Genomic DNA, 25,135 nt, shown 5'->3' on the forward strand with positions numbered 1-25,135 from the left:
TCCAATTTTTCTTTATCTACATCATTTGATACCCTCATCACCTTACTCTTTTCTATGTTCACTTTCAACTTTCTACCTTAACACACACTCCCAAACTCGTCCACTAACCTTTGCAATTTTTCTTTAGAATCTCCCATAAGCACAGCATCATCAGAAAGAAGTAACTGACAATTCCCATTTTGTATTTATTTTTAAATCTTTTAAAGCAACGGACAACACCCAATTAGGCGATGTATATTGTTGTCAAGTAGGTGGCAGCTTCATGGCCTCTCATTATATTCACAAAAAAGAACTATATCATGTTATAATTATATTCACAAGAAAACATTATATCATGATACAATTATATCATGATATAACTATATTCACAAGACAGCACTATATCATCTCCTGTTATAATTATATTCACAAGAATGTACTCATGTTATCATATTCAGCAGAAAGCACTAAATCATAACCTTTTAAACCAAGGCAGTGCAGCAGCTGACATTTTGTTAGCAGCCTGATAAGCATCACTTCCCAGACTTCCCTCATCCTAGTGCCGAAACATTTCTATTAAAGAAATTTATTCAGGTGGACAAGCTAAACTCATATGGGTCAAATAGCACCCTGAAGAGTGAGAGGCATTCAGGTTTGATTCAGGGAAGGAAAGGATAAATCCCATTCCCTAAATCAAGAGTCCCTCACCAGCATCAAGGCACTTTCCCTGAAGAGGTCTGCATAAAAAAGAAGTCTGAAAACAAGTGTCAGATGAACCTCGTTCATGAAGCAGATGCCATCTAAGTGCTCAGTTGATTATTTATTATATTCATGAGACAGCATTAAACCCATAAGGGTCATATATTGCCTGGGTACTGGCAATCAGGTCCAATCCAAGGAATGGGGGGGAGCTCCAATTCCTTGGATCAAGATCCATTTGCCTGCATTAAAATTAATTTGCAGATATGACAACATGCCAACAACCTCATTATAAACCTGTTGTGAAAAGGGCACTCTCTTCATTCTTCTTCAACGAGATCATTACAGCCGGAACCAAGAGAGAATATTCACATGAGGATCTCTATACTAGTAGTCTTCATCAGAAAATTTTGCTCAGGGTTGGATAACATTCCAATTTTGTTCGTTAGGTCAAGTTTCATTAGAAGTAATATTAAAGACAAGCAAACTGGCATAAAAGTATATAAGTAACATGTAATTTTCCAAAAGTTTTATTAATACAATTTCTTGCCATTTAATTTGTATTAAAATATCAAATAATTATCCATAATTTATTACTTAAAATACTTATTACTAAGATGGGTCACACTACACTCCAGAACTGAGACATCTGATCATCATGATAATTGAAGAGTCCCAGAGGTTTATGAAAAGTGGTAGCCACAGTTTCTCGTACAGTCATCTTGCATGCTCGCTCAAATATCTGAAAAAGGAAACAACTAACGTTAAATAAACTTCTGAAAAAACTGAGAATACATATAACCAAATGGTGGGCCAAATAAAATGAAAACATGGAAGATTAGATAAAATAAATGAAAAGATTTCTAGTTTTAAAAATTATGACAATATAAAAGAAAGTAAATAAATGTTACATTCCATATACAAATAAATACGTAATAAATTAAGGCACACTTCAGCAATTGAATTTCCATTTTGCCACACCAACACAAAAAGTCAATTACGGCATTTTCTGCAGTGCTTTTTGCCTTCAGTGTAGCAATATTAAATGAACATTTATTTACATGCATCAATGAAAGACAGGTTTGACTCATGAAATCGTAATGACATTTTTGCAAACAAACCACAGTACAGGAGGGGACTGAACTCAAGGCTAGTGAATCGTAAAACTCCAGACTGATGCGTTAGCCACTGTGCCAACTGGCCCAATGGTTAATGTGCCAGTCTGGAGTTTTACGACTTGCTAGCCACAAGTTCAATCCCCGCCTGTACCATGATTCAAAAGACAGGCTATTTATTCAAAACTGTATGTAGTAATAAATCCAGCTAGTATGGTAAAGAGAAAGTGAATATTAAATAAAGTACTGACATAGATATTTTGCTGAACCTTTGAAGAGGGCAAAAAAGAAGACAAAATTCATCAACATATGTGGCATGCTTTCAAAAACAATCCAGAAAAAGACTAAAAGCAGGAGTTTTAACCATTAGGTCCAGGATAAAACAAAAAATAATAAGATTACCTCTTCATAAGATGTTTCTACAAATTCTGATATATTATATTCCACTGTTGGCAAATTTCTGTCAATAAACCCAGCAACTCTTGAAACATATGGCAGAACATGTTGCTTTAGGGTGGCAATTTCCCACAGGCTACTTTCAGAGGCATGGCATTTGGCAGGGTCAAGCTCATCGGCATCATATGGGTCAGACTCCAAGGCTACAAAGAGATCAGACACTATTACTTAAGTATTACTTAGGGTTAACATTTAGCATGACTTCATATTAAGAGAATGATAAACAAAATTAAGGGGCATAATAACATGTGTACCTAGAGATATGTATGTACTATTATATTTTTTGTCACTTATCATAGTGAATATTGTATCATACTATTACTGGGTAGTGGTAAATGTACACAGATTATGAAGACAGGTTAACAGTAAACAAAAAATTTTCTTTCAGGACACAATGAAATTTTATACATAATTTAAGACACTATTTTTTGTCTACACTGACCTCTCTCTGAATATAATGAAATGTTACAGTGTATAAAATATTACAAGTAACCACTATGAAGACAGTAAATGTAAACACAGTATGCTATCTCTCAGAATACAGTGAAATGTAATACTCTAAGATAACTAATTATGAAGACAAGTACTGTAATTGTAAAAAAAATATTCTCTCTCAAAACATAATGAAATGTTACACATTATCTAAGATAATCCAATAACCCTGGTACTTACTGAAAATCTTCAACGAAATCAGTGAATAATTTTTAACCAACATAGCAGTGAATAATCCCCTTAACACACTGCATTTCATTCAGAATTATTATTCTTACATCCTTTTGCTCTTTATATAATTGACACAAAAATTATGAGTGCTTCTTAGATTAAAAAGCTTAACAGGTTATGTTCTCACAACTAACTTAACATGTAAACAGTCTATCATTGAATCATCACCAGCATTTCCATGAGATATAACGTAGAATATAAAACACTAACAATCAGCAAAATAGATTTTCATAAGCCCATAGTGGTCATACAGAGCCAGGGAAATGGAAGGGATCACATGTGATCTAAGAGGATAACTCGTTATTTGGATCAAGAGCCTTTCACAAGCATCACAGCACTGCCATTGAAGGGACTGCATTAAAGCTCTGGCTGTAGTCCATCATGTCCCTACACCCCCAAAAAAAATTCCATCATTTCAGTTTTCCATTAATTATTGTTCCCTATAGTATACAGAACACAAACCATGTCTAGGAATAAATGGTGGTGCTCATTCTTCAAAATAGCAATGATGCAATAAGTTTATGAACAGACTAGATAGCACAATTTGTTCTGCATCCTTTATAAAAACTCACACCATGTACACTACCACAAATATTGAAGGTTTCTATTCATGTGCAAAGTTCTTTATTTTGCTCTTGGTTTTACTCCTATAACGTTACACTTTTCCTCCTTTACTTCTATGACAGAACATAAGACACAAAACCAACAACATTTCTTACCTTGTGAATTTGGGTTATCTATGAGCTTCTTCAGCCCTGGAAATCTAATGAGAAGGTTTGCAATGAACTTCAGAATGAGAACAAGAGACGAAGCTGGCGCTACAAGGGAGAGCCGCGCCAGGCGCTTGATGAAGGCAGCAACTAGGTACTCTGGAATATGTCTGTACAAAAGTTATTTGCAATACTCTTATTCTTTCTATCCCCTCCCCCCACAACTGTAGAAAAAATATGTGTAAGGCTAATAAGATAATATAAAAGCTCTTATATATGTGCTCAGACTATTCAGTTTGTCTCTTAAGGGTAATTTTACATTTTAAATCCAGTCACAGTGGGCTAGTGAATGACAATCTATTGGGCCCACAATTTACCAAATAAGGCTTACTGTGAACCAAATAATTAAAACATATTTGTGTATTACAACTAAAACAACTATTTTCAGTGTCATACTTGTTAAGAGTCTCAGGAGTTTTGGTACTCTCACAGACATGCCTGAGGTCAGGCCTCTATGATGGCCACCTGATCAGCCAGGTTATTGCTGCCTATGGCCTGCAGACCCACAAAGACATAACAACCTGGCTTATTAAGCACCTCCTAGAGAAATATATAGTATCTTCGTTTTCTCTCAATGATTTCTGATACTTTTATCACTAATTTTACAAAGAAAACGTTAAACAATAGTCAAAACGCTTACTATTACTGTACTTACGATGAGGCAAGAAAACGGTCACATAGCATGAAGAATCTTGGTTTATATTTGGCATGGAACACAGTTGGCTCAAGCAAAGTATACAGTTTCTTGTAGAAGTCTGGATACTCTCTGAGAAAATAAAAAGTAACTAATTTTTTTTACCACATCTTCCATTTCCTTCGAAGGTATGGTGATCTAAAGAAGGAAATGCATTCACCATCACCATCATTTATTCAATAATTGTCTTACCAGAAATGCATGGACATCACAATTCAAATGACACCCCCTAATTCAGAATATCTCAATCTATTTTGAAAAAGATATTTCAACTAGAATAGATTATCACTGTACTTCTACCAAGTTTCTACACTGATATTTAGTCACTGCAAGGTCCTAACTGGGGTCTGAAGGATCACTGGGCCTGCACTCTATGTCCTGCCTAATGAGTAAAGCTTAGCTGTGTTAAAAAAATTATTTTTAATTTCATCTTGTTTTTATACATATGATCAAGCAGCGTAACCAAACTTTGCTGAGGTTATATATAACATAACAACCCCACCCAACCACTCTAAAGTCAGTCTAAATTTATATTTATCAACGATGACACACCTAGGTAGTATGTTGGTAGACAGCAACCACCCAGGGAGGTACTACCATCCTGCCAAGTGTGTGTGAAATGGAAACCTGTAATTGTTTTATATGATGGTAAGATTGCTGGTGTCCTTTTTTCTGTCTCATGAACATGCAAGATTTCAGGTACGTCTTGCTACTTCTACTTACACTTAGGTCACACTACACATACATGTACAAGCACATATATACACACCCCTCTGGGTTTTCTTCTATTTTCTTTCTAGTTCTTATTCTTGTTTATTTCCTCTTATCTCCATGGGGAAGTGGAACAGAATTCTTCCTCCGTAAGCCATGCGTGTTGTAAGAGGCAACTAAAATGCCGGGAGCAAGGGGCTAGTAACCTCTTCTCCTGTATATATTACTAAATGTAAAAGGAGAAACTTTCGTTTTTCCTTTTGGGCCACCCCGCCTCGGTGGGATACGGCCGGTGTGTTGAAAGAAGAAGAAGAAGATTGCTGGTGTTTTTTTTCCCATCTCATAAACATGTGGGATACCAGGTATATCTTGCTACTTCTGCTAACACTTAGGTCACACTACACATGTATGTATACACATATATTTACACCCATCTGGGTTTTATTCTATTTTCTTAATAGTTCTTCTTGTTCATTTCCCCTTATCTCCATGGGAAAGTAGAAAACAATTCTTCCTCCATAAGCCATATCCCATAAGAGGCAACTAAAATGCCGGGAGCAAGGGGCTAGTAGCCTCTTCTGTATAAATTACTAAATTAAAAAAAAGAAAATTCATATTTTTCTGTTTGGGCCACCCTGCCATGGTGGGATACGGCCAGTTTATTGAAAGATGATGCTCAGATTGTTGGACAAGCTGAGTTTGGTTTATAATGCATGACATTATATATAACGTTAATTCTTTTAACACACTGGCCACCTACCACCAAGGAAGGGTGACCCAAAAAAAGAAGAAACACTTCTTTTTACATTTAGTAATTTATACAGAAAGGTTACCAGCCCTATGTTCTCAGCATTTTAGTCGCCTCTTAAGAAAATAGAAGGAAACTCAGAGGGGTGTATATACATGTACATGTTCATACCTGTGTAGTGTGACCTAAGTGTAAGCCGTAGCAGCAAGATATACGTACCTGTTATCTTGAATGCTTATGAGACAGAAAGAAGACACCAGAGATTCTATCATTGCATAAAACAGCTACAGGCCTCCATTTCACATTCATCTGGAAGGAAGGCTGTACCTTCCTGTCTATCAACCTACTACCTAATATGATGCATTAATTAAATATCTCAAAGTTATAAGAGGAGAACAGAAACTTACAAGTTATGTTTATGTACTAAGATGAACACTCCCTGAAGGGCCAAGAGACTGATAGCTCCACCTGAAATAGAAACATCTGGAGATTATAAGGTTACCCACTGATAAAAGTACTGTTCTGGTGTATATAACAGCAAGAAAATAGATGAACAGATGTAATAAATAGTCATTGCATTTTAGATAATGACTAAAAATATAAGTACACTACACTAAGGTACATACAATACATGCAAATAGGTTGAACAAGTACAATTAGCAAGGTCAACATAGCAATAAAATTCATCAATATACCATTGATCTTCCTGTATCAGTCATAAATTCTATTATTTCAGAGGAAAAACCCATTGCATTCATTGCACAATGGAGTAAAATTACTGAGAGTGGAAGGGGTCATCCTAGGAAAGGATGGAGGGAGGAGGTTAAAGAGGTTTAGTGTGCAAGGGGCCTAGACATGCAGCAGGCATGTGTGAGCATGTTTGATAGGAGTGGAGACAAATGGTGTTTTGGAACCTAATACTGGCTGTTTGGAGTAACATCTAACCTGTCATATCTCAGTGCCTCTGCAAAGACAGCGATTATGTGTGGATGATGGTGAAAATGTTCCTTTCTTGGGTCACCCAGCCTCAGTGGGAGATGGCCAACATGTTATATATATACATAAAAAAAAAAAAAGGTACTGGGTATTTAGTAAGCAAAATGGTTTAAATAAATTATCAATATGAAAGCTGGCAGATGATGATGTCTATAATGTGCATAGGTAATGTTGAAGTAATTCACATAAATAAACACACACACATATTACAGTACAATAAATAAAGATTGGGAATTACTACAGTGTTTTTATTTATTTTATTGTCCTTGTCATCAAGATGCTCTGTAGCAAATTTTACATAATTTAGTACCTAGGCATATGTAACTACTAGGCAAACCTTTAAAATGTAAATAATGTACCAAGAACATAACTAATCACTTATATTGGTTTTTATTTATCTCTGCATGCTTACCTATTTTCTCCATATTATTTTAAAATATGATTAATGATATGACAAAAATTATTACATACTCACAATTCATATACCACTAATTACATGTTTTGATGGCTGTCAAAATAAACATATTCTATGCTGAATCTGTAATATAATGTTTTTAAATGAAGTTTTATATTTTCATGAATGTTTTTATGAATGTAGTGAGGCTCAGGTTAGGGTGTGTAGAAGAGAGGGAGAATACTTCCCGGTAAAAGTAGGTCTTAGACAGGGATGTGTAATGTCACCATGTTTGTTTAATATATTTATAGATGGGGTTGTAAAAGAAGTAAATGCTAGGGTGTTCGGGAGAGGGGTGGGATTAAATTATGGGGAATCAAATTCAAAATGGGAATTGACACAGTTACTTTTTGCTGATGATACTGTGCTTATGGGAGATTCTAAAGAAAAATTGCAAAGGTTAGTGGATGAGTTTGAGAATGTGTGTAAAGGTAGAAAGTTGAAAGTGAACATAGAAAAGAGTAAGGTGATGAGGGTATCAAATGATTTAGATAAAGAAAAATTGGATATCAAATTGGGGAGGAGGAGTATGGAAGAAGTGAATGTTTTCAGATACTTGGGAGTTGACGTGTCGGCGGATGGATTTATGAAGGATGAGGTTAATCATAGAATTGATGAGGGAAATAAGGTGAGTGGTGCGTTGAGGTATATGTGGAGTCAAAAAACGTTATCTATGGAGGCAAAGAAGGGAATGTATGAAAGTATAGTAGTACCAACACTCTTATATGGATGTGAAGCTTGGGTGGTAAATGCAGCAGCAAGGAGACGGTTGGAGGCAGTGGAGATGTCCTGTCTAAGGGCAATGTGTGGTGTAAATATTATGCAGAAAATTCGGAGAGTGGAAATTAGGAAAAGGTGTGGAGTTAATAAAAGCATTAGTCAGAGGGCAGAAGAGGGGTTGTTGAGGTGGTTTGGTCATTTAGAGAGAATGGATCAAAGTAGAATGACATGGAAAGCATATAAATCTATAGGAGAAGGAAAGAGGGGTAGGGGTCGTCCTCGAAAGGGTTGGAAAGAGGGGGTAAAGGAGGTTTTGTGGGCGAGGGGCTTGGACTTCCAGCAAGCGTGCATGAGCGTGTTAGATAGGAGTGAATGGAGACGAATGATACTTGGGACCTGACGATCTGTTGGAGTGTGAGCAGGGTAATATTTAGTGAAGGGATTCAGGGAAACCGGTTATTTTCATATAGTCGGACTTAAGTCCTGGAAATGGGAAGTACAATGCCTGCACTTTAAAGGAGGGGTTTGGGATATTGGCAGTTTGGAGGGATATGTTGTGTATCTTTATACGTATATGCTTCTAAACTGTTGTATTCTGAGCACCTCTGCAAAAGCAGTGATAATGTGTGAGTGTGGTGAAAGTGTTGAATGATGATGAAAGTATTTTCTTTTTGGGGATTTTCTTTCTTTTTTGGGTCACCCTGCCTCGGTGGGAGACGACCGACTTGTTGAAAAAAAAAAAAAAAAAATTTGAGGTGGTAGTTTGTGTATACAAGTTGGCACTGGAAGTACCATAAATTGTAATCTGGGGTAATGGCCAGAAATATCAATCCTGTAATTTGGTGGAGGTTCTGGTTGAAGTAGTTTTAATGTTGGTGGTAAAAGTGCTTACCTCACACCCATGAAGTTAGCTGTTTGAAGCTCATACACTTCCTTTCCATCTCATATTTTCTAAATTTAAAATACATTTTGTACTTCTAATGTACCAGCAAATACTAAACAGGAAAAACGCAAAAATAAAAATAGCAAATAATATAAAACTCCACATAATCAATTTATTCTACTTTTACTAACCAATATTATAGGATTCCATGAAGAAATCTGTGAGATTAATGGGTTTGTCGAGGTGATGCATCACCTTCTCAGGTATGAGGATCAGACAACGACGATAAAGATCATTTGTTAAAGGGTATCTGAGCACCTCTGGCCAGATGGTATTAATGGCTCTTTTAGCCTTGTCATATGGAATGACGAACATGGGCAGCTCTTCATCTTCACCTGTTTCACTACCTTTGAAGAAAAAAAAAATCTTTTACTAAACTCTATACTGGACTGCCATGTATTTAATAAATTGCAATTGTGGTCATCTGTTGTAGCTGTCTATCTACCTTTTATGAAATATGTAGCTGGGCTCTCAATTTTTTTTATCACATTTTTAATTTCTACAAATTTATCTAAGAAAATTATTTTCATCTGTAAATTGTTCATAAACTTATAAAATTAACCAATTGTGTGAAAAGCTTCAAATAATTCAAATAATTGTCAGAGCTAAAAATTACAAGCAATTATTCTTGCCATGTCTTGAAAATTTTATACCAGTATATAATCAATAAGATACCAACTTTACATATTAACATGAAACTTCCACTTCTAGATTAGAATAAAGACTTACCATCTTGTTGCTTAAGCAAAAGTTTGGGGTATGCAAGGTTAGCAGCATTTTCCATTGGTATATTGATCTGTTCTAACAAGGGGAACAGATTGTTCATGAATGTCACTGAGACATCCTTACCCTTTTGCATTTTTACTATGGTGCTTAAGACCTGAAAAAATAAAAAATATAGTCAGATTATCATCTTAATTATTTATCTTACAGTTATTAATACATTAAAATTTCTTCATAAGAGAATAATTAGACTATCACTTCCAACTTTTAGAAAAGCTAAAACTGTTTACCATAAACACTACAGAACCCAGTTATTTTTAGCACACTGGCCATCTCCCACCAAGAAAGGTTTAACCTGAAAAAGGTAAAACACATTCACTGTCACTCATTCAATCACTGTCTTGCCAGAAGCATGTTGACATTACAGTACAAACAGTCCTCCAGGCACTGTACTACCCACCCCCAGACTCAAGACCAGCTAACTGGTTGCCCTGAATCCCTTCATAAATGTTACCTTGCTCACACTCCAATAGAAGGCCAAATCATAAAAATCACTTACTGTACCTCCATTCACTCCTATCTAATGCACTCTCACAAGCCTATTGGATATCCATGCCATTAACACTCAAAGACTCCTTTACTCCCCTTACCTCCAATCTTTTCTGGGATGGCCCCTACCCTTCCTTTTCACTCCAGATCCACGTACCCTTCTAATTATTCTAATTTGCTCTATCCTCTCATAAATGTCCAAACCATCACAACAACCCCTTCTCAGCCCTCTGAATAATACTTTTAGCAACCCCACATCATATTAAAATCTACATAATTTTGGGTAATGTCAAAAATTAAGATATGCATTATCATGAAAATATTTGTGTACTCTGGAAATATTAAGTAAAATGTCACTTATAACCACACTAACAATGCAGTGCCACTCCCTTTAATTTGTGCCTTACTATTTTTTTCAGTTCCTTTCCTTTTACTTTCTCACATATATATGATTTTTGAGAATGAATCCTCATTCTCTCCACACAAGTGTTCATCAATACAAGTGGAAACTGATTATTTTTGTGATAGCCAAGCATGTACAACTGTCTGTCCAATGCTGCAACCACTCTTTCAGAAATTTTAAACACTTGAGGGTAATAAAAATGTCAGGGTAGAAATCTACGGTACATAATGCCACCCTTTTAGGGATGGAGACTTCATAATAGAAGCACAGAATTGAATTATTCTGCAATAATTCACCATTTGCATACTGTATTATAACTTCCATTTGATCTATGCATGACAAATATTTTTTGCTGACTACTGTTCCATGAATATAATTAAAAACATGCATAAATTATAACATAAAGAAGAAACAATTACTGCTGTATGTAGGTGCCTTTGCATCAATATGAATGAGAATTAACCCTTAAACTGTCCAAACGTAGATCTACATTTGCACATGTAGCACTCCAAACGTAGATCAACATTTTATTTTTTATTCCTTCAAATTTGGCACAACAGGCTTGAGTCGCCTAGACATGAAAGAATGGGTCTGTGCACTCTGTGCGCAGTATTAAAAAAAATCTGGGAGCACTTAGTACCTTCTGGGAGCACCAGTTCAATTGAGCGGCAGTTAGAGCAAATAGCGTGGCAAACACCAAGGATTCACTGATGCCATGTTGCATTAATTAACACTCCCATTTTAAGAGGAAAGTAAAAATGGGTTAGATAAATACATGGGTGAGTGTGGGTGGGTGTGAGTTGGACCTGACGAGCTTGTGCTACTAGGTCTGATCACATGCTTCTTCCTTCAATGGATGTGACCTGACTAGGTGGGTAATTGGTCTAAGCTGGGGAGGGGGGAGAGGGTGACATGGTCCTGCCTTGCATGGGCCAGTAGGCCTGCTGCAGTGTTCCTTCTTTCTTATGTTCTTATGTATTCGGAAGGCTGGCTTGCTTTGGCTGTCTCTGTCTATATCTCTGTCTATCTATATCTCTGTCTCACATGCACACATAGGTACAGTTATTATACATAGTGTAAACTAGGATAACCCAAAAATTCCAAGCAAAGATAGACAGATAGATAAATAGATAGATAGACAGACAGACAAACAGATAGACAAACATGCTTGTATGTATCAGTGAAAACAAGTAAAGCCAGGGTTCCCCAAGTGCCCATTTATCAAATGTCACTGGGCTGATAACAGATGTCATAACACCATTCTTTAAGGAGTCTGATATACTATACTCCAGGCAGACAGAAAGACATATAAGCAGAGACAGAGAGACGGGCAGACAGAGACAGACAGACATGTTTGTGTGCAACAGTGATAACATATACAGAGAGGGTTAGCTGGAGCAGTGGGTATTTATCAAATGTCATTGGGCTGTCAACAGTATAGGGATGCCTTTCATGAAAACATGGGACCTATAAATATTTTATATATATTTCTATTATTTTTTTTTTATTAACACACTGGCCGATTCCCACCAAGGCAGGGTGGCCCGAAAAAGAAAAACTTTCACCATCATTCACTCCACTGTCTTGCCAGAAGGGTGCTTTACACTACAGTTTTTAAACTGCAACATTAACACCCCTCCTTCAGAGTGCAGGCACTGTACTTCCCATCTCCAGGACTCAAGTCTGGCCTGCCGGTTTCCGTGAATCCCTTCATAAATGTTACTTTGCTCACACTCCAACAGCACGTCAAGTATTAAAAACCATTTGTCTCCATTCACTCCTATCAAACACGCTCACACATGCCTGCTGGAAGACCAAGCCCCTCGCACACAAAACCTCCTTTACCCCCTCCCTCCAACCTTTCCTAGGCCGACCCCTACCCCGCCTTCCTTCCACTACAGACTGATACACTCTTGAAGTCATTCTGTTTCGCTCCATTCTAGACAATAGTAAATAACCCAAGTAGGTGTAAATATTCACCTGTCAATGTGATTGTGACTATTTGAGCACTATTTCAGTACCTAATATTAGTGTCCGAACAAAGATTGGCTATGAAATTACAAGAACTATTATAAACCGTAATTTTTTTTTCAACAAGTCGGCCGTCTCCCACCGAGGCAGGGTGACCCAAAAAAGAAAGAAAATCCCCAAAAAGAAAATACTTTCATCATCATTCAACACTTTCACCTCACTCACACATAATCACTGTTTTTGCAGAGGTGCTCAGAATACAACAGTTTAGAAGCATATACGTATAAAGATACATAACATATCCTTCCAAACTGCCAATATCCCAAACCCCTCCTTTAAAGTGCAGGCATTGTACTTCCCATTTCCAGGACTCAAGTCCAGCTATATAAAAATAACTGGTTTCCCTGAATCCCTTCACTAAATATTAACCTGCTCACACTTCAACAGCTCATCAGGTCCCAAATACCATTAGTCTCCATTCACTCCTATCTAACACGCTCACGCACGCTTGCTGGAAGTCCAAGCCCCTCGCCCACAAAACCTCCTTTACCCCCTCCCTCCAACCTTTTCGAGGACAACCCCTACCCCACCTTCCTTCCCCTAGATTCATACGCTCTCCATGTTATTCTACTTTGATCCATTCTCTCTAAATGACCAAACCACCTCAACAACCCCTCTTCAGACCTCTTACTAATATTTTTATTAACTCCACACCTCCTAATTTTCACACTCTAAATTTTCTGCATAATATTCACACCACACATTGCCCTTAGACAGGACATCTCCACTGCCTCCAACCACCACCTAGCTGCAGCATTTACAACCCAAGCTTCACTCCCATATAAGAGTGTTGGTACTAATATACTCTCATACATTCCCTTCTTTGCCTCCATAGATAACGTTGTTTGTCTCCACATATACCTCAATGCACCACTCACCTTTTTTCCCTCATCAATTCTATGATTAACCTCATCCTTCATAAATCCATCCGCTGACATGTCAACTCCCAAATATCTGAAAACATTCACTTCTTCCATACTCCTCCTCCCCAATTTGATATCCAGTTTTTCTTTATCTAAATCATTTGATACCCTCATCACCTTACTCTTTTCTATGTTCACTTTCAACTTTCTACCTTTACACACACTCCCAAACTCGTCTACTAACCTTCGCAATTTTTCTTTAGAATATCCCATAAGCACAGTGTCATCAGCAAAAAGTAAATGTGTCAATTCCCATTTTGTATTTGATTTCCCATAATTTAATCCAACCCCTCTCCCGAACACCCTAGCATTTACTTCTTTTACAACCCCATCTATAAATATATTAAACAACCATGGTGACATTACACATCCTTGTCTAAGACCTACTTTTACTGGGAAGTAGTCTCCCTCTCTTCTACACACCCTAACCTGAGCCTCACTATCCTCAGGTTAGGGTGTGTAGAAGAGAGGGAGACTACTTCCCGGTAAAGGTAATTATCAGAACATAAAAAATATATAAATTAAAATAAAAACGAGGAAGAAAGGTATATCGGCAACACTTCTGCAAGCAGCAGAAGTTGATGTTGCCGTCAGGTGAGCATCCAGAGCCAACTTCAGTCTTATATCTCGGTAACTACTGACCCTAAATTTTTTTTTTAATCCTATAACATGTAGAAAAATGTGCTCTACATTTTAAAAGAAAAAAAAAAGGATTCTGTTTATTTTTCAAAATATTCGTAGCGCCACGCAAGTGAACGTAGATCTGCATTTGGACAGTTTAAGGATTAAATTACATCATTTTATCAAATCATGTGCAATGTATTACAGCTATAAAATATAAACCATACAAACCAGGAGAGTAAAGAACATGAAGTCGTGGCATTCCATATACTCGTACAGCATAGTTATCAAGTGTCGGTTATCCACGGTACTTGATACGAGACGCATCATCAAAGGCTATGGAGAAATTATTTGCAAAATAAAAATATAACCCACAAATTCATTTACTACACATATTAATGTACTTTGTCAAATCAACAGGTAATTTCCCAAAGCTAAAAAAAAAAAAAAAAAAAAAAAAAAAAAAAAAAAAAAAAAAAAAATCTATAGAAACTAATTTACCAGATTTTCCTAATATAATGAGGGCCTATGTTGAAATCAAGTGTATGGCAAATTTTATGATGTAGCCAACATTTTTGACCAAATCACACAAGAATACCTTATAAATGAAAAGCCCTAAGCATGTCCTAATTGTACACAAGAAATATTTGAACTATTAATAATATAACTTTTGGTAGTAAAATATATCTTCCTGAGTCTAGAGAGAGATAACAAAGCTCTATACAAGTCAATATTCAAGAAAGTACATATCATAAGCTTTGAACAAATCTGATCCCTCCTCAGACAACAGTTCAATACAGAAAACCCTACACACAGCATATTGTGTATAGGGTGGCATCCTCAAGAGTAAACACAATTCATATACAGTACATGATGGCATATTCCAAAACTATAAACCCCTCTCTCACGAACACATTTATTTCCCTTTTCTTCCTTAAAGGTCCTCATCTAATACATATTTTCAGTATTTTTTAAGTTGCAACCATTTCATTCTTCATATTCATTTATGCTTCTGTCCATCTTATTTACATATTATCATGTAACTTTTGCATTATGCAATACAGTGAAACCCCGAATATCGGCCACTGTGTTTATCAACTGAATCATATTTAGGCCAGTTTTTGGGCAGAAATTTAGCTCCGTATTTTGACCAGTGCCTCATAAATCAGCCGTATTATACGCGTCAACCTGCCTCCCGCCGAGCGTAGGCAAGTCAGTCTCCGTGTCTCTCTGTGAATGGGCATATACTCCGTGCATTCATCCAAACATTTCCTTAAAATCCATTGGTTTTTGTGCTTGTTTATTAAGTGCGACTGTGAAATAAGCCACCCTGGGCTCATTGGAAGATGTGGAGAGAGGCAGGGAGTGTAGTATGCAGGCAGGGAATGTAGTAGGCATGCAGGGAGTGTAGCATGGAGGGAGGGAGTGTAGCAGGGAGGCAGGGAGTGTAGCAAGGAAACAGGGAGTGTGGAAGGAAGGCAGGGAGTGTAGCAGGCATGCAGGGAGTGTAGCAGGCATGCAGGGAGTGTAGCAGGCATGCAGGGAGTGTAGTAGGCATGAATGGAGTGTAGCAAAGAAAAAGGGAGTGTGGAAGGCAGGCAAAGAGTGTAGTAGGCAGGCAGGGAATGTAGCAGGGAAACAGGGAGTGTGGAAGGGAGGCAGGGAGTGTAGCAAGCAGGCAGGGAGTGTAGCAGGCATGCAGGGAGTGTAGCAGGGAAACAGGGAGCATGGAAGGGAGGCAGGGAGTGTAGCAGGCAGACAGGGAGTGTAGCAGGGAAACAGGGAGCATGGAAGGGAGGCAGGGAGAGTAGCAGGCAGGCAGGGACTGTAGCAGGCATGCAGGGACTGTAGTAGGCATGCAGCGAGTGTAGCAGGCAGGGAGGGAAGTAACCCCACAGAAGGCTTTGATGCCTGGAGTCCTTATGGAGGGGGATTCCCCTTCCAAACACTAATCAGTCCTCCCTCTCTCCTCCTCCCTGTCTTCCATAAGCCAACAAGAGTCTTCAATAAAAGTATGTAATAGTGATTTAAATGTTCAATTATTTATTTTATTTAGTTTTCACTGTTTAGTGTATGCAAAACTATAATTAATCTTTAAAAAATGTATTTTTTGTTAATATTTTTGGGTGTCTGGAACGGACTAATTGTATTTACATTAATTCTTGTGGGAAATATCGCTTCAAATTTAGGCTGACCTTCTGGAACAGATTACAGCTGATATTCGGGGTTCCACTGTACCTCCTTTCGATCTCCTCATTAATTACAATATGCTGTACCTTCTCTGAAAATCTGTTTCAGCACTATACAGTACATACATTCTTCCTAACTTCAATCTCTTATTAATTTTTAAAATATTCATGATTATGCCACATTTGTCCCAGATTTTAACTTGAGTTAACTTCTTGTCTTCTTTAAATAAAAACAGATATACAACTGAAACAAACTATGATCAATTTCTCTAGTTTTAAGTAGTCTGTAAGCTATTAATTTAGTCTGCCCATAATGCCATGGAATGATAGTGGCTCTCTTTGCCTACAACTCATTATTGTAACTAAAGAATCTCAATGTAAACTTGCAAAGAAATAAAAATTGTATTGTATGTACAACTTAAACAAACTACGATCATTTTCTCTAGTATTTAGTAGTCTGTAAGCTATTAAATTTAGTTTGCCCATAATGCCAAGGCATGATAGTGGCTCTCTCTGCACTGCAACTCATTATTGTAATCACATAATCTCAATGTAATCTTGCAAGAAAATAAAAATCTGTATTTGTATTTGTATCTCCCATAAATTTCTCAATTTTACCTGTAATATGTGTTGGGGGAACTGGTAGACAACATCTTTTCTTTTCTTTACTGGATGTCGTCCTTCTGACTGTATGAATTTTATGACTGAGCAGAGTGCCAGTTCCTGTACAGATTGATCTAAGACAATAGATAAATAATTAATAATACTTTTATAGTATAACATTTACTATTGAGCACAATGTTATGTTATGCATGGACATTTTTGACATACTTACTCTCCATAGAATTCAAAACAAAAATTAATGATGAGCACTAAAATTGACAGGACACTTCAGTGTTGCATGACAGTAGAATATGTTGATGGAACCTACTATTAAATTTACAGTAGAATATGCTGATGCTTTCAGAGAGGAAGAAAAAGTCAGAAAAAAAAAAATCCTGAAGATAAAGTTACTATGTTCAAAGGCACATAGGAAAGCAGGACACCCCATGCATTAGATTACCATGAATGAGTCTGGTATGGAAGAATGAATGAAATCAGTGAACAAGCCAAAGACAATGCAAGAAAATTAAGAAATATAATATGCAATAAACCTTTTATTTTTGCAGAGATGAAGCATGTCTAAACACTGTAAGGCTGAATACCAAAAAAAAAACCATAACAGAAACCTACCTTTATGTCCTACTAGAATAAGCAATTTCTTGTGTGTTTCCTCATACCTTTGATAAAGCCACCGATTAAATGTGTCACTTGCACTCTCAACACTGCCTGCAAATCAAATAACCAAAATTTCAATTTCCATTTATAATTTCTCAAAATAGAATAAATCCTCTAGTCCCTGTAATTCGAGCAAATAGTATCACAAAGGAATAATTAGTTTAAGAGAAATTAAGTCATTCTTCTTGAAGGTTTCATGCCTGACACTTTTTTTTCATGTAATGCAGCAATCCATATATCCACACATAGCACCAAACAAAATATGGCCCCAAATATTAACATATTAATATAATAAACACCTTATTTTTATCCTTTAATTATCAAAAGACTTTGTAATGAATTGATATTTTAAAAATATTTTCTCTAATTTTTCTCTCTAACATAATTTAATTATGTAACTCTCTTACACAGTGAAAATAAAATATTATATATTCCCTATTTCTGACCCTGAGTGACGGACGAGGTGAGCATTTGCTCAAGCATGTTTACTTCTTAACAACAGATCCATCTGCTTAACCTTTTGCTTTGCATTTCTATTATTTAAATGTATTATAAATCTTACTTACATTCAGTACAATACAGTAATTGTATTCCCTATAATGGATTAGTAACATTATTTGATCACACATTCTTATCTGTCTTCCCTATACAATTTGTCATGCAAGAGTACAGGCAGAACCTTATTACTGCATCAATAACAACTCATCCTGTTTTTCATGATGACTATCCTCACTCTTAGTCTTACATTGATGAACAGTATTCTGTACTGTATATCTCTTTGTTGATATATTTTTTCTTTGTTTCTCATATGTCTAAACTCATATAAACTGTATGTGCACAAAAGTAAATTTAAACACAAATAATACACCACTAAATTATACAGATACTTTACAGTGTAACTAAATGATAATATAGCCATTATACAAATTACAATTTACATTCTAATATCTTAGTGTATATACTGGGGGTTTATTCTCCTGTGCATTATTGATAGAGGTGAGCCCCACTTATACAGCTGTACAGCTTTTTTTTTTTCACCACTTTTCATATGTTTACACTATCATATATTAAATGAGCAATAGAGATAGGCCTTAAAACTGCATATACAGTACACACATTACTTACCTTCAAATATTTTCATCCTTAGCTTATAATGAGTGGTGAATATATTTATTGTAGGTAAAATGAAGAATGGGTATAATTGAAAACCACTGTATTAGCAAAACATTGTAAAGCGAAGTGCTGTACAGCAGGGCCTCCTGTATATTCATTAATTAGTAAAAACTAAAGAAGAAAACAAACCACATTATATAAATATATTGGACTAAATATAAATCTTAATATTCTTTCTTTAAATACAGAATTCTTCCTCCGTAAGCCATGCGTGTTGTAAGAGGCAACTAAAATGCCAGGAGCAAGGGGCTAGTAACCCCTTCTCCTGTATATATTATTAAATGAAAAAGGAGAAACTTTCGTTTTTCCTTTTGGGCCACCCTGCCTCGGTGGGATATGGCTGGTGCGTTGAAAGAAAGAAAGAAAGAACAAACTTGAGTCTTTACCAGGTCTTTTAGGTGGAACCTTAATGTCCTCTTCATTCACAAGATATGTAAAAATATTGTGCAACCCATTTATGGCAGATTTGATAGTCCCTGCTTCATTACTCTGAAAAAATAAAAAAACAGGCAATTCAGTATTTTATGGTTTAGAAATGGAGTTGAGGGATATGTAAATACAGTAGACATTTTCATATCTTCTCTGCTAAATTATGATAAAAGAATTAACTTCGAAAATACTATAGTAACTAAAATAATAAAGAACAGGAAAAACAGATACAAGTAGGATAAAAAAAATTATGTAATACTTACTCAAGGAACAATTATTATTGTATTCGTGGGGAGCACTAAACCAGGAGGTTAATACAGCACTTGAGGAATAAGAGACAGGAGGCCATCAGATTCAATCAAAGAAAAAAGAAGGAAGCTTCCATTCTCTGGATTAAGAACCTTTCACTAGCATCAAGAACCATAAAGTACAATGTTGTCAGTAATACATAAAAGTAGAGCAATATACTGTATACATGTACTGATTTTATAAGTGACATTTTCATATTATAACAAATAAAAACAATCAATATAAAAGTTGCTGCATTACAACTGCACTCACTTCAACTGCCCCACTTTATCTGAACATCACACACACACTCAATTAACCCTGGAAGATTTTCTCAATTTATCCCCTATAATTTATCTACTTGATGCAAATTGCACTGCCTGCTAGTTGGTGAATTTTGTTTGTCTGTTGTCAGACAACTCATAATGAAGTACCAGGTAACAACACCTGCTATACAACAAGGTCCTCTAACTCCTCAGGATATACCCAAGCGTTTGAGGAGGGAAGGTGATCATTTCATAATACAGCTTCCTTCAACTCAGAAGGAATTTGCTCAGAAGAGATGCATTGTCTGTGCACGAACAAAACGACGGCAACAAAGACGCAAAGACACTCGGTTTTTGTGTGAGGAATGTAAGGTACCTCTGTGCATGGTACCTTGTTTCAAGGAGTTCCACAAGCTCCAGCAGTTCTAAAACCATGTCCAGTGATTGTAAATATGTAAATATATGATAGAACATTAGTACAGTGGAACCTCAAATATCGAACTTTCTTCAGTCCAGAAGGCTGTTCGAGTGCCTTTACCGAATGAATTTATTCCCATCAGGAATAATGTAAATTAGATTAGTCCATTTCAGACCCTCAAAAATACACTTATAAAAGCACTTACAAAAATACACTTACATAATTGGTTGTGTTGGGAGCAGTTCGATTTTTGAGGTTCCACTGTATTATACAAGATTTGTGCATGTTTATTGTAATAAACAACAGTGGTAAACAATATGATAATAACTTTAGTGCAGTTATTGTGCTCAATACAGTGAGTTTATATACAGTGGACCCCCGCATAACGATTACCTCCAAATGTGACCAATTATGTAAGTGTATGTAAGTGCGTTTGTACGTGTATGTTTGGGGGTATGAAATAGACTAATCTACTTCACAATATTCCTTATGGGAACAAATTCGGTCAGTACTGGTACCTGAGCATACTTCTGGAATGAAAAAAGATCGTTAATCGGGGGTCCACTGTATTCATTATATACAGTATTGGTCTCTCAGGCCCCAAATGTTAGTAGGAAAAGAAAAAAATTGGAAAAGAAAAGAAAAAAAATATAAAAAACGGTAAACAAAGTTATGTGTGTACGTGGAAATCGTCGCTGTTGCCACCACCACGTCATTTGGGGTAAACTTCTCGGCACTGTATCTCGGTAAGTACTGATCAGAATTTTTTTTTTTTTTGTCTTATGACCTTCACAAAAATATACTCTTTAATTCTGTAAGAAAAAATAATTTTTTTTTTTTCAAAATTTCTTAAGACACTGGAGTACCACTTCAGATTTTGGCCTTGGACCCTGAAGGGGTTAAGGAAATGTTTCGCCACACAGTGGCTTCATCAGTACAATACAAAGCAGAAAGGGAATAAGGAGACGAGGAATTTGAGGTAATCATTCCCTGAGCCTGGAATCGATGTGTTAAGTCCATCACTCTTTCTACCTTCAATAACCCAACAGAAAGCTCCTGTGTTAGACAGCACACTTCACCACTTTTCAAAAGCCTGAACTTACTAAATATACGAGACATACACTCATATTATTGTGCCTACTGCATATACAAACCATAAACTCCAATATAAATACTCCCCTTAAACTTCTCCTTGACAAATACAACAAAACAGTCACAATACAAGGCATAAAGCACTCTACGGCATCCCTTGTGTCAGTCTCATAAAAACATAAGAAAGAAGGAACATTGCAGCAGGTCTACTGGCCCATGCGAGGCAGGTCCAAGTCTCCCACCAGCCCAAGCCAATGCCCCAACCTAGTTAGGTCAGGTCACATTCACTAAAGAAAGGAGCACAGCATCTGGCCTAGTAGCACAAGCTAGTCAGGTCTAACTCACACCCTCACACTCATACTATACAAATGTTCAATGCACATAAAGGGTCTGAAGATCTGGAATTCACTACCTGAACAGGTAAAGGATCCCCTGGCTACTTATAAATTTAGGACTTTGCTTAAAAATCATCTCATCTCTCAATATTTACCAAACCAACCAAAACAACTTCTAATCAGTTGGAAGCAACTCTCCCAAATATTATATTATATGACCTCTAGTCTATTAAACATCTGCCAATCCATGAAATATTACTGTTTGAACCCTTACAGTGGAACCTCACAAATCGAACTGCTTCCAACACAACCAATTATGTAAGTGTATTTTTGTAAGTGCTTTTATAAGTGTATTTTTGAGGGTCTGAAATCGACTAATCTAATTTACATTATTCCTGATGGGAATAAATTCATTCGGTAAAGGCACTCAAACAGCCTTCTGGACTGAAGAAAGTTCGATATTTGAGGTTCCACTGTATTTGTAATATTGTTTTTATTATGTGCAACTTCAAGATAATTATTCTTATAAACTTCCCCCTTGACTACCTTGCATTAGTATTAAGGTTATAGTATAAGGATTTTAATAAAAGTTAACCACTCTTATCTTGTCTAGATTTAAGTAGTTATTATGTACACTATGACTAGTCTGCCCGAAATGCCCCAGCATGATAGTAGCTCTCTTTGTACTTAGCAAACCAAAAATGTAATTACACATTGTAACCTTTACAAAGAAATAAAATCTTTATCTAGAGAGATTATTATTATAATCAAGGGGGAGCACTAAACCTGCAGGATTATGCAGCACCTGTGGGGGAAATGTGGAAGGTGTTCAGGCTTAATTCGGGAAACTGGAGCACAGGTCCAATTCCCTAGATCGAGAGCCCCTCACCAACATCAAGAAACCTTCCATGAGAGGTATCTAGAGTGATGGACTGAACACATAGATTCCAGGCTGAGGGACTGATTACCTCAAACTCCTCCTCTCCTTACCCCCTTTCTGCTTTGTACTGGACTGATGAAGTTATTGTGTAGCAAAACATTTCCTTAATAAAGATTCCCATATGCTGCACAAGTGTCTCAATCTTCAAGCTGTCGGTTTTCAGAACCATTTATCAAACGTATTGAAGTGTATACCTGGAGAGGGTTCCGGCGGTCATTGCCCCTGTAGCCCGGTCTGTGACCAGGCCTCATGGTGGATCAGGGCCTGATCAACTAGGCTGTTACTGTTGGCCACACGCAACCCGACATACGAACCACAGCCCGGCTGGTCAGGTACTGACTTTAGGTGTCTGTCCAGCACCTGCTTGAAGACAGCCAGGGGTCTATTGGTAATCCCCTTTATGTATGCTGGGAGGCAGTTGAACAGTCTTGGGCCCCTGACACTTACTGTGTTGTCTTTTATCGTACTAGTGGCACCCCTGCTTTTCATTGGGGGGTAAGTTGGGCAAGTTTCCATACACCGCCTATCCCTCTTCACCTAGCACTAAGTAAATACACGAATGTTAGTTGACTAGTGTGGGGTCACATCCTGGAAGATTATTATAATCAAGGAGGAGCGCTAAACTCGTAGGATTATGCAGCGCCTGTGGGGGGGGGGGGGGATGGAAGGTATTCAGGTTTAATTCAAGGAACCGGAGCACAGATCCAATTCCTTAGACCAAGAGCCCCTCACCAGCGTCCAGGAACTTTCCTTGTGGGGACATCCTGGAAGGGAATTAAAATAGTCAAACTGAAAAATGACAGCCTGAGGACAATCAGATATGAGTGAATTAGGGAACATCTTCGTCCTTACCTCCAGACGTTCCAATACATCAACGATAACGTTGGCATTCTTCACTTTATCAGCCTTAAATTCTTTCAAGAGGACTTTCATAGTCCTCTTGGTAGGTTTAGTATCAAGCATGGTTCAGATATCCCGAGCACATGCCAGGATCAACGCTGTTAGTGATGGGTTGAAAGGTTCCTCACCACCCTGAGGCACTACCATCACCCACACCATCATGATAATCTTTACTAATGTTACGTAAGTTTATTTAAGCACAGGTATATATCAGTACAAATGTCATTACATACTTTAACATATGTGTAAATTACCTTGGATACGTCAAAGTGGCGATATTAATTATTTAGCTAGGTTAATTTACTAGAATACTTTGAATCTTGACATGGAATGTAACAATCTGATTTATGACTTAGGACATTTTGGGATTTATAAAACTTTGGTGGAAAAATACACAAATAACCCGCACATAAAAGAATGAAACTTATGACGGCGTTTCTGGCATAAGTTTCATTCTCCTATGTGCCAGTTATTTGTGCATTATTCCATTCACGGAATAGTACACGGTATTGAGCCTTATTCTTTAACTTGGAGGAACATTTGCAATGTACCGCAATGGAATTAAGTCACTGACATTTTTTTGGGTTATACTAGGTAATTTATACTATGAATGATAATTGTACTTGTGTAGTTGTTACTGATGAAGAATGTGTTTTTGATTACATATGTTGAAATATATCGGTGAAAGTGACAACAGGTTGCAGCACTAGGAATGAAAGCAGCAAAAATTGCCAAGATACCTCAAGAAAACGTTGAAAAGACATTGTTCATCATATTGTTACTAAGATTCAGTCAGATCTACTATTCTAATAATAGGAGTGCTAGACACAAGATAGATGAGCTAATATTAAATGCATGCACAGGAAGCATATATATATTGCTATAACAGAGACCTGGTTTAACCTGAAAGACAAGATAAATGCTTTCTAAAAGCCACACCTACAGAGTCGACAGAGAGGGTGGTAGAGTGGTGATGTATGTCAGAGATAATTTAAACTGTTGCATTAGACAATATATAAAAGTGGAAGCGACGGACACAATCTATTTATCTACACCCCTCAAGGAAGGTTCCTTGATGTTGGTGAGGGGTTCTTGATTTAGGGAATTGGATCTGTGCTCCAGTTCCCCGAATTAAGCCTGAATGCCTTCCACATCCCCCCCCCAGGCGCTGTATAATCCTCCGGGTTTAGCGCTTCCCCCTTGATTATAATAATAATAAATAATATTTAGCTACAATTTCTGGAGAGACGTGAAAAACTAGTCTTGGGTCACGTAAGATTAATTCTTCAAGGTTTGGATAATTATTATTATTATAATAAAAAAGAAGCGCTAAACCACAAGGGCTATACAGCGCTGCTTCAAGGTTTGGAGGGCCTGTAAATCACACCCATGTTGGGTGTGATTTACAGGCCCTCCAAACCTTGATAGCGAACATAGTAAACTTCTATGGGACGAAATTTCTATGGCATCTAGATACGAAAATATGTTAATAATGGATGTTTTCAACTTTAGACATATTGATTAGAGCAATTTGACAGGAAATCTTGAGTTTAGTGACTGTCTTGATAA

At 36.9% G+C, this 25,135-nt stretch overlaps 1 protein-coding gene across 1 annotated transcript; it reads right to left on the bottom strand.

Moving 5' to 3' along the window:
* Nucleotides 1-1,192: 1,192 nt before the first annotated feature.
* LOC128688608 (nucleolar complex protein 4 homolog A) lies at nucleotides 1,193-23,739 on the bottom strand. The gene is made up of 12 exons (XM_053776505.2): nucleotides 23,519-23,739; nucleotides 19,285-19,387; nucleotides 17,681-17,776; nucleotides 17,066-17,184; nucleotides 14,490-14,594; nucleotides 9,738-9,888; nucleotides 9,140-9,355; nucleotides 6,303-6,363; nucleotides 4,398-4,508; nucleotides 3,692-3,852; nucleotides 2,196-2,392; nucleotides 1,193-1,420 (listed from the first exon to the last, which is right to left on the bottom strand). The coding sequence occupies exons 1-12, from the start codon at nucleotides 23,627-23,629 to the stop codon at nucleotides 1,301-1,303; spliced, it is 1,551 nt and encodes a 516-aa protein (XP_053632480.1). The 5' UTR covers nucleotides 23,630-23,739; the 3' UTR covers nucleotides 1,193-1,300.
* Between the last annotated feature and the right edge of the window lie 1,396 nt (nucleotides 23,740-25,135).

This window comes from Cherax quadricarinatus, chromosome 13 (genome assembly GCF_038502225.1).
Source record: "Cherax quadricarinatus isolate ZL_2023a chromosome 13, ASM3850222v1, whole genome shotgun sequence".
Classification (NCBI taxonomy): Eukaryota; Metazoa; Arthropoda; class Malacostraca; order Decapoda; family Parastacidae; genus Cherax; species Cherax quadricarinatus.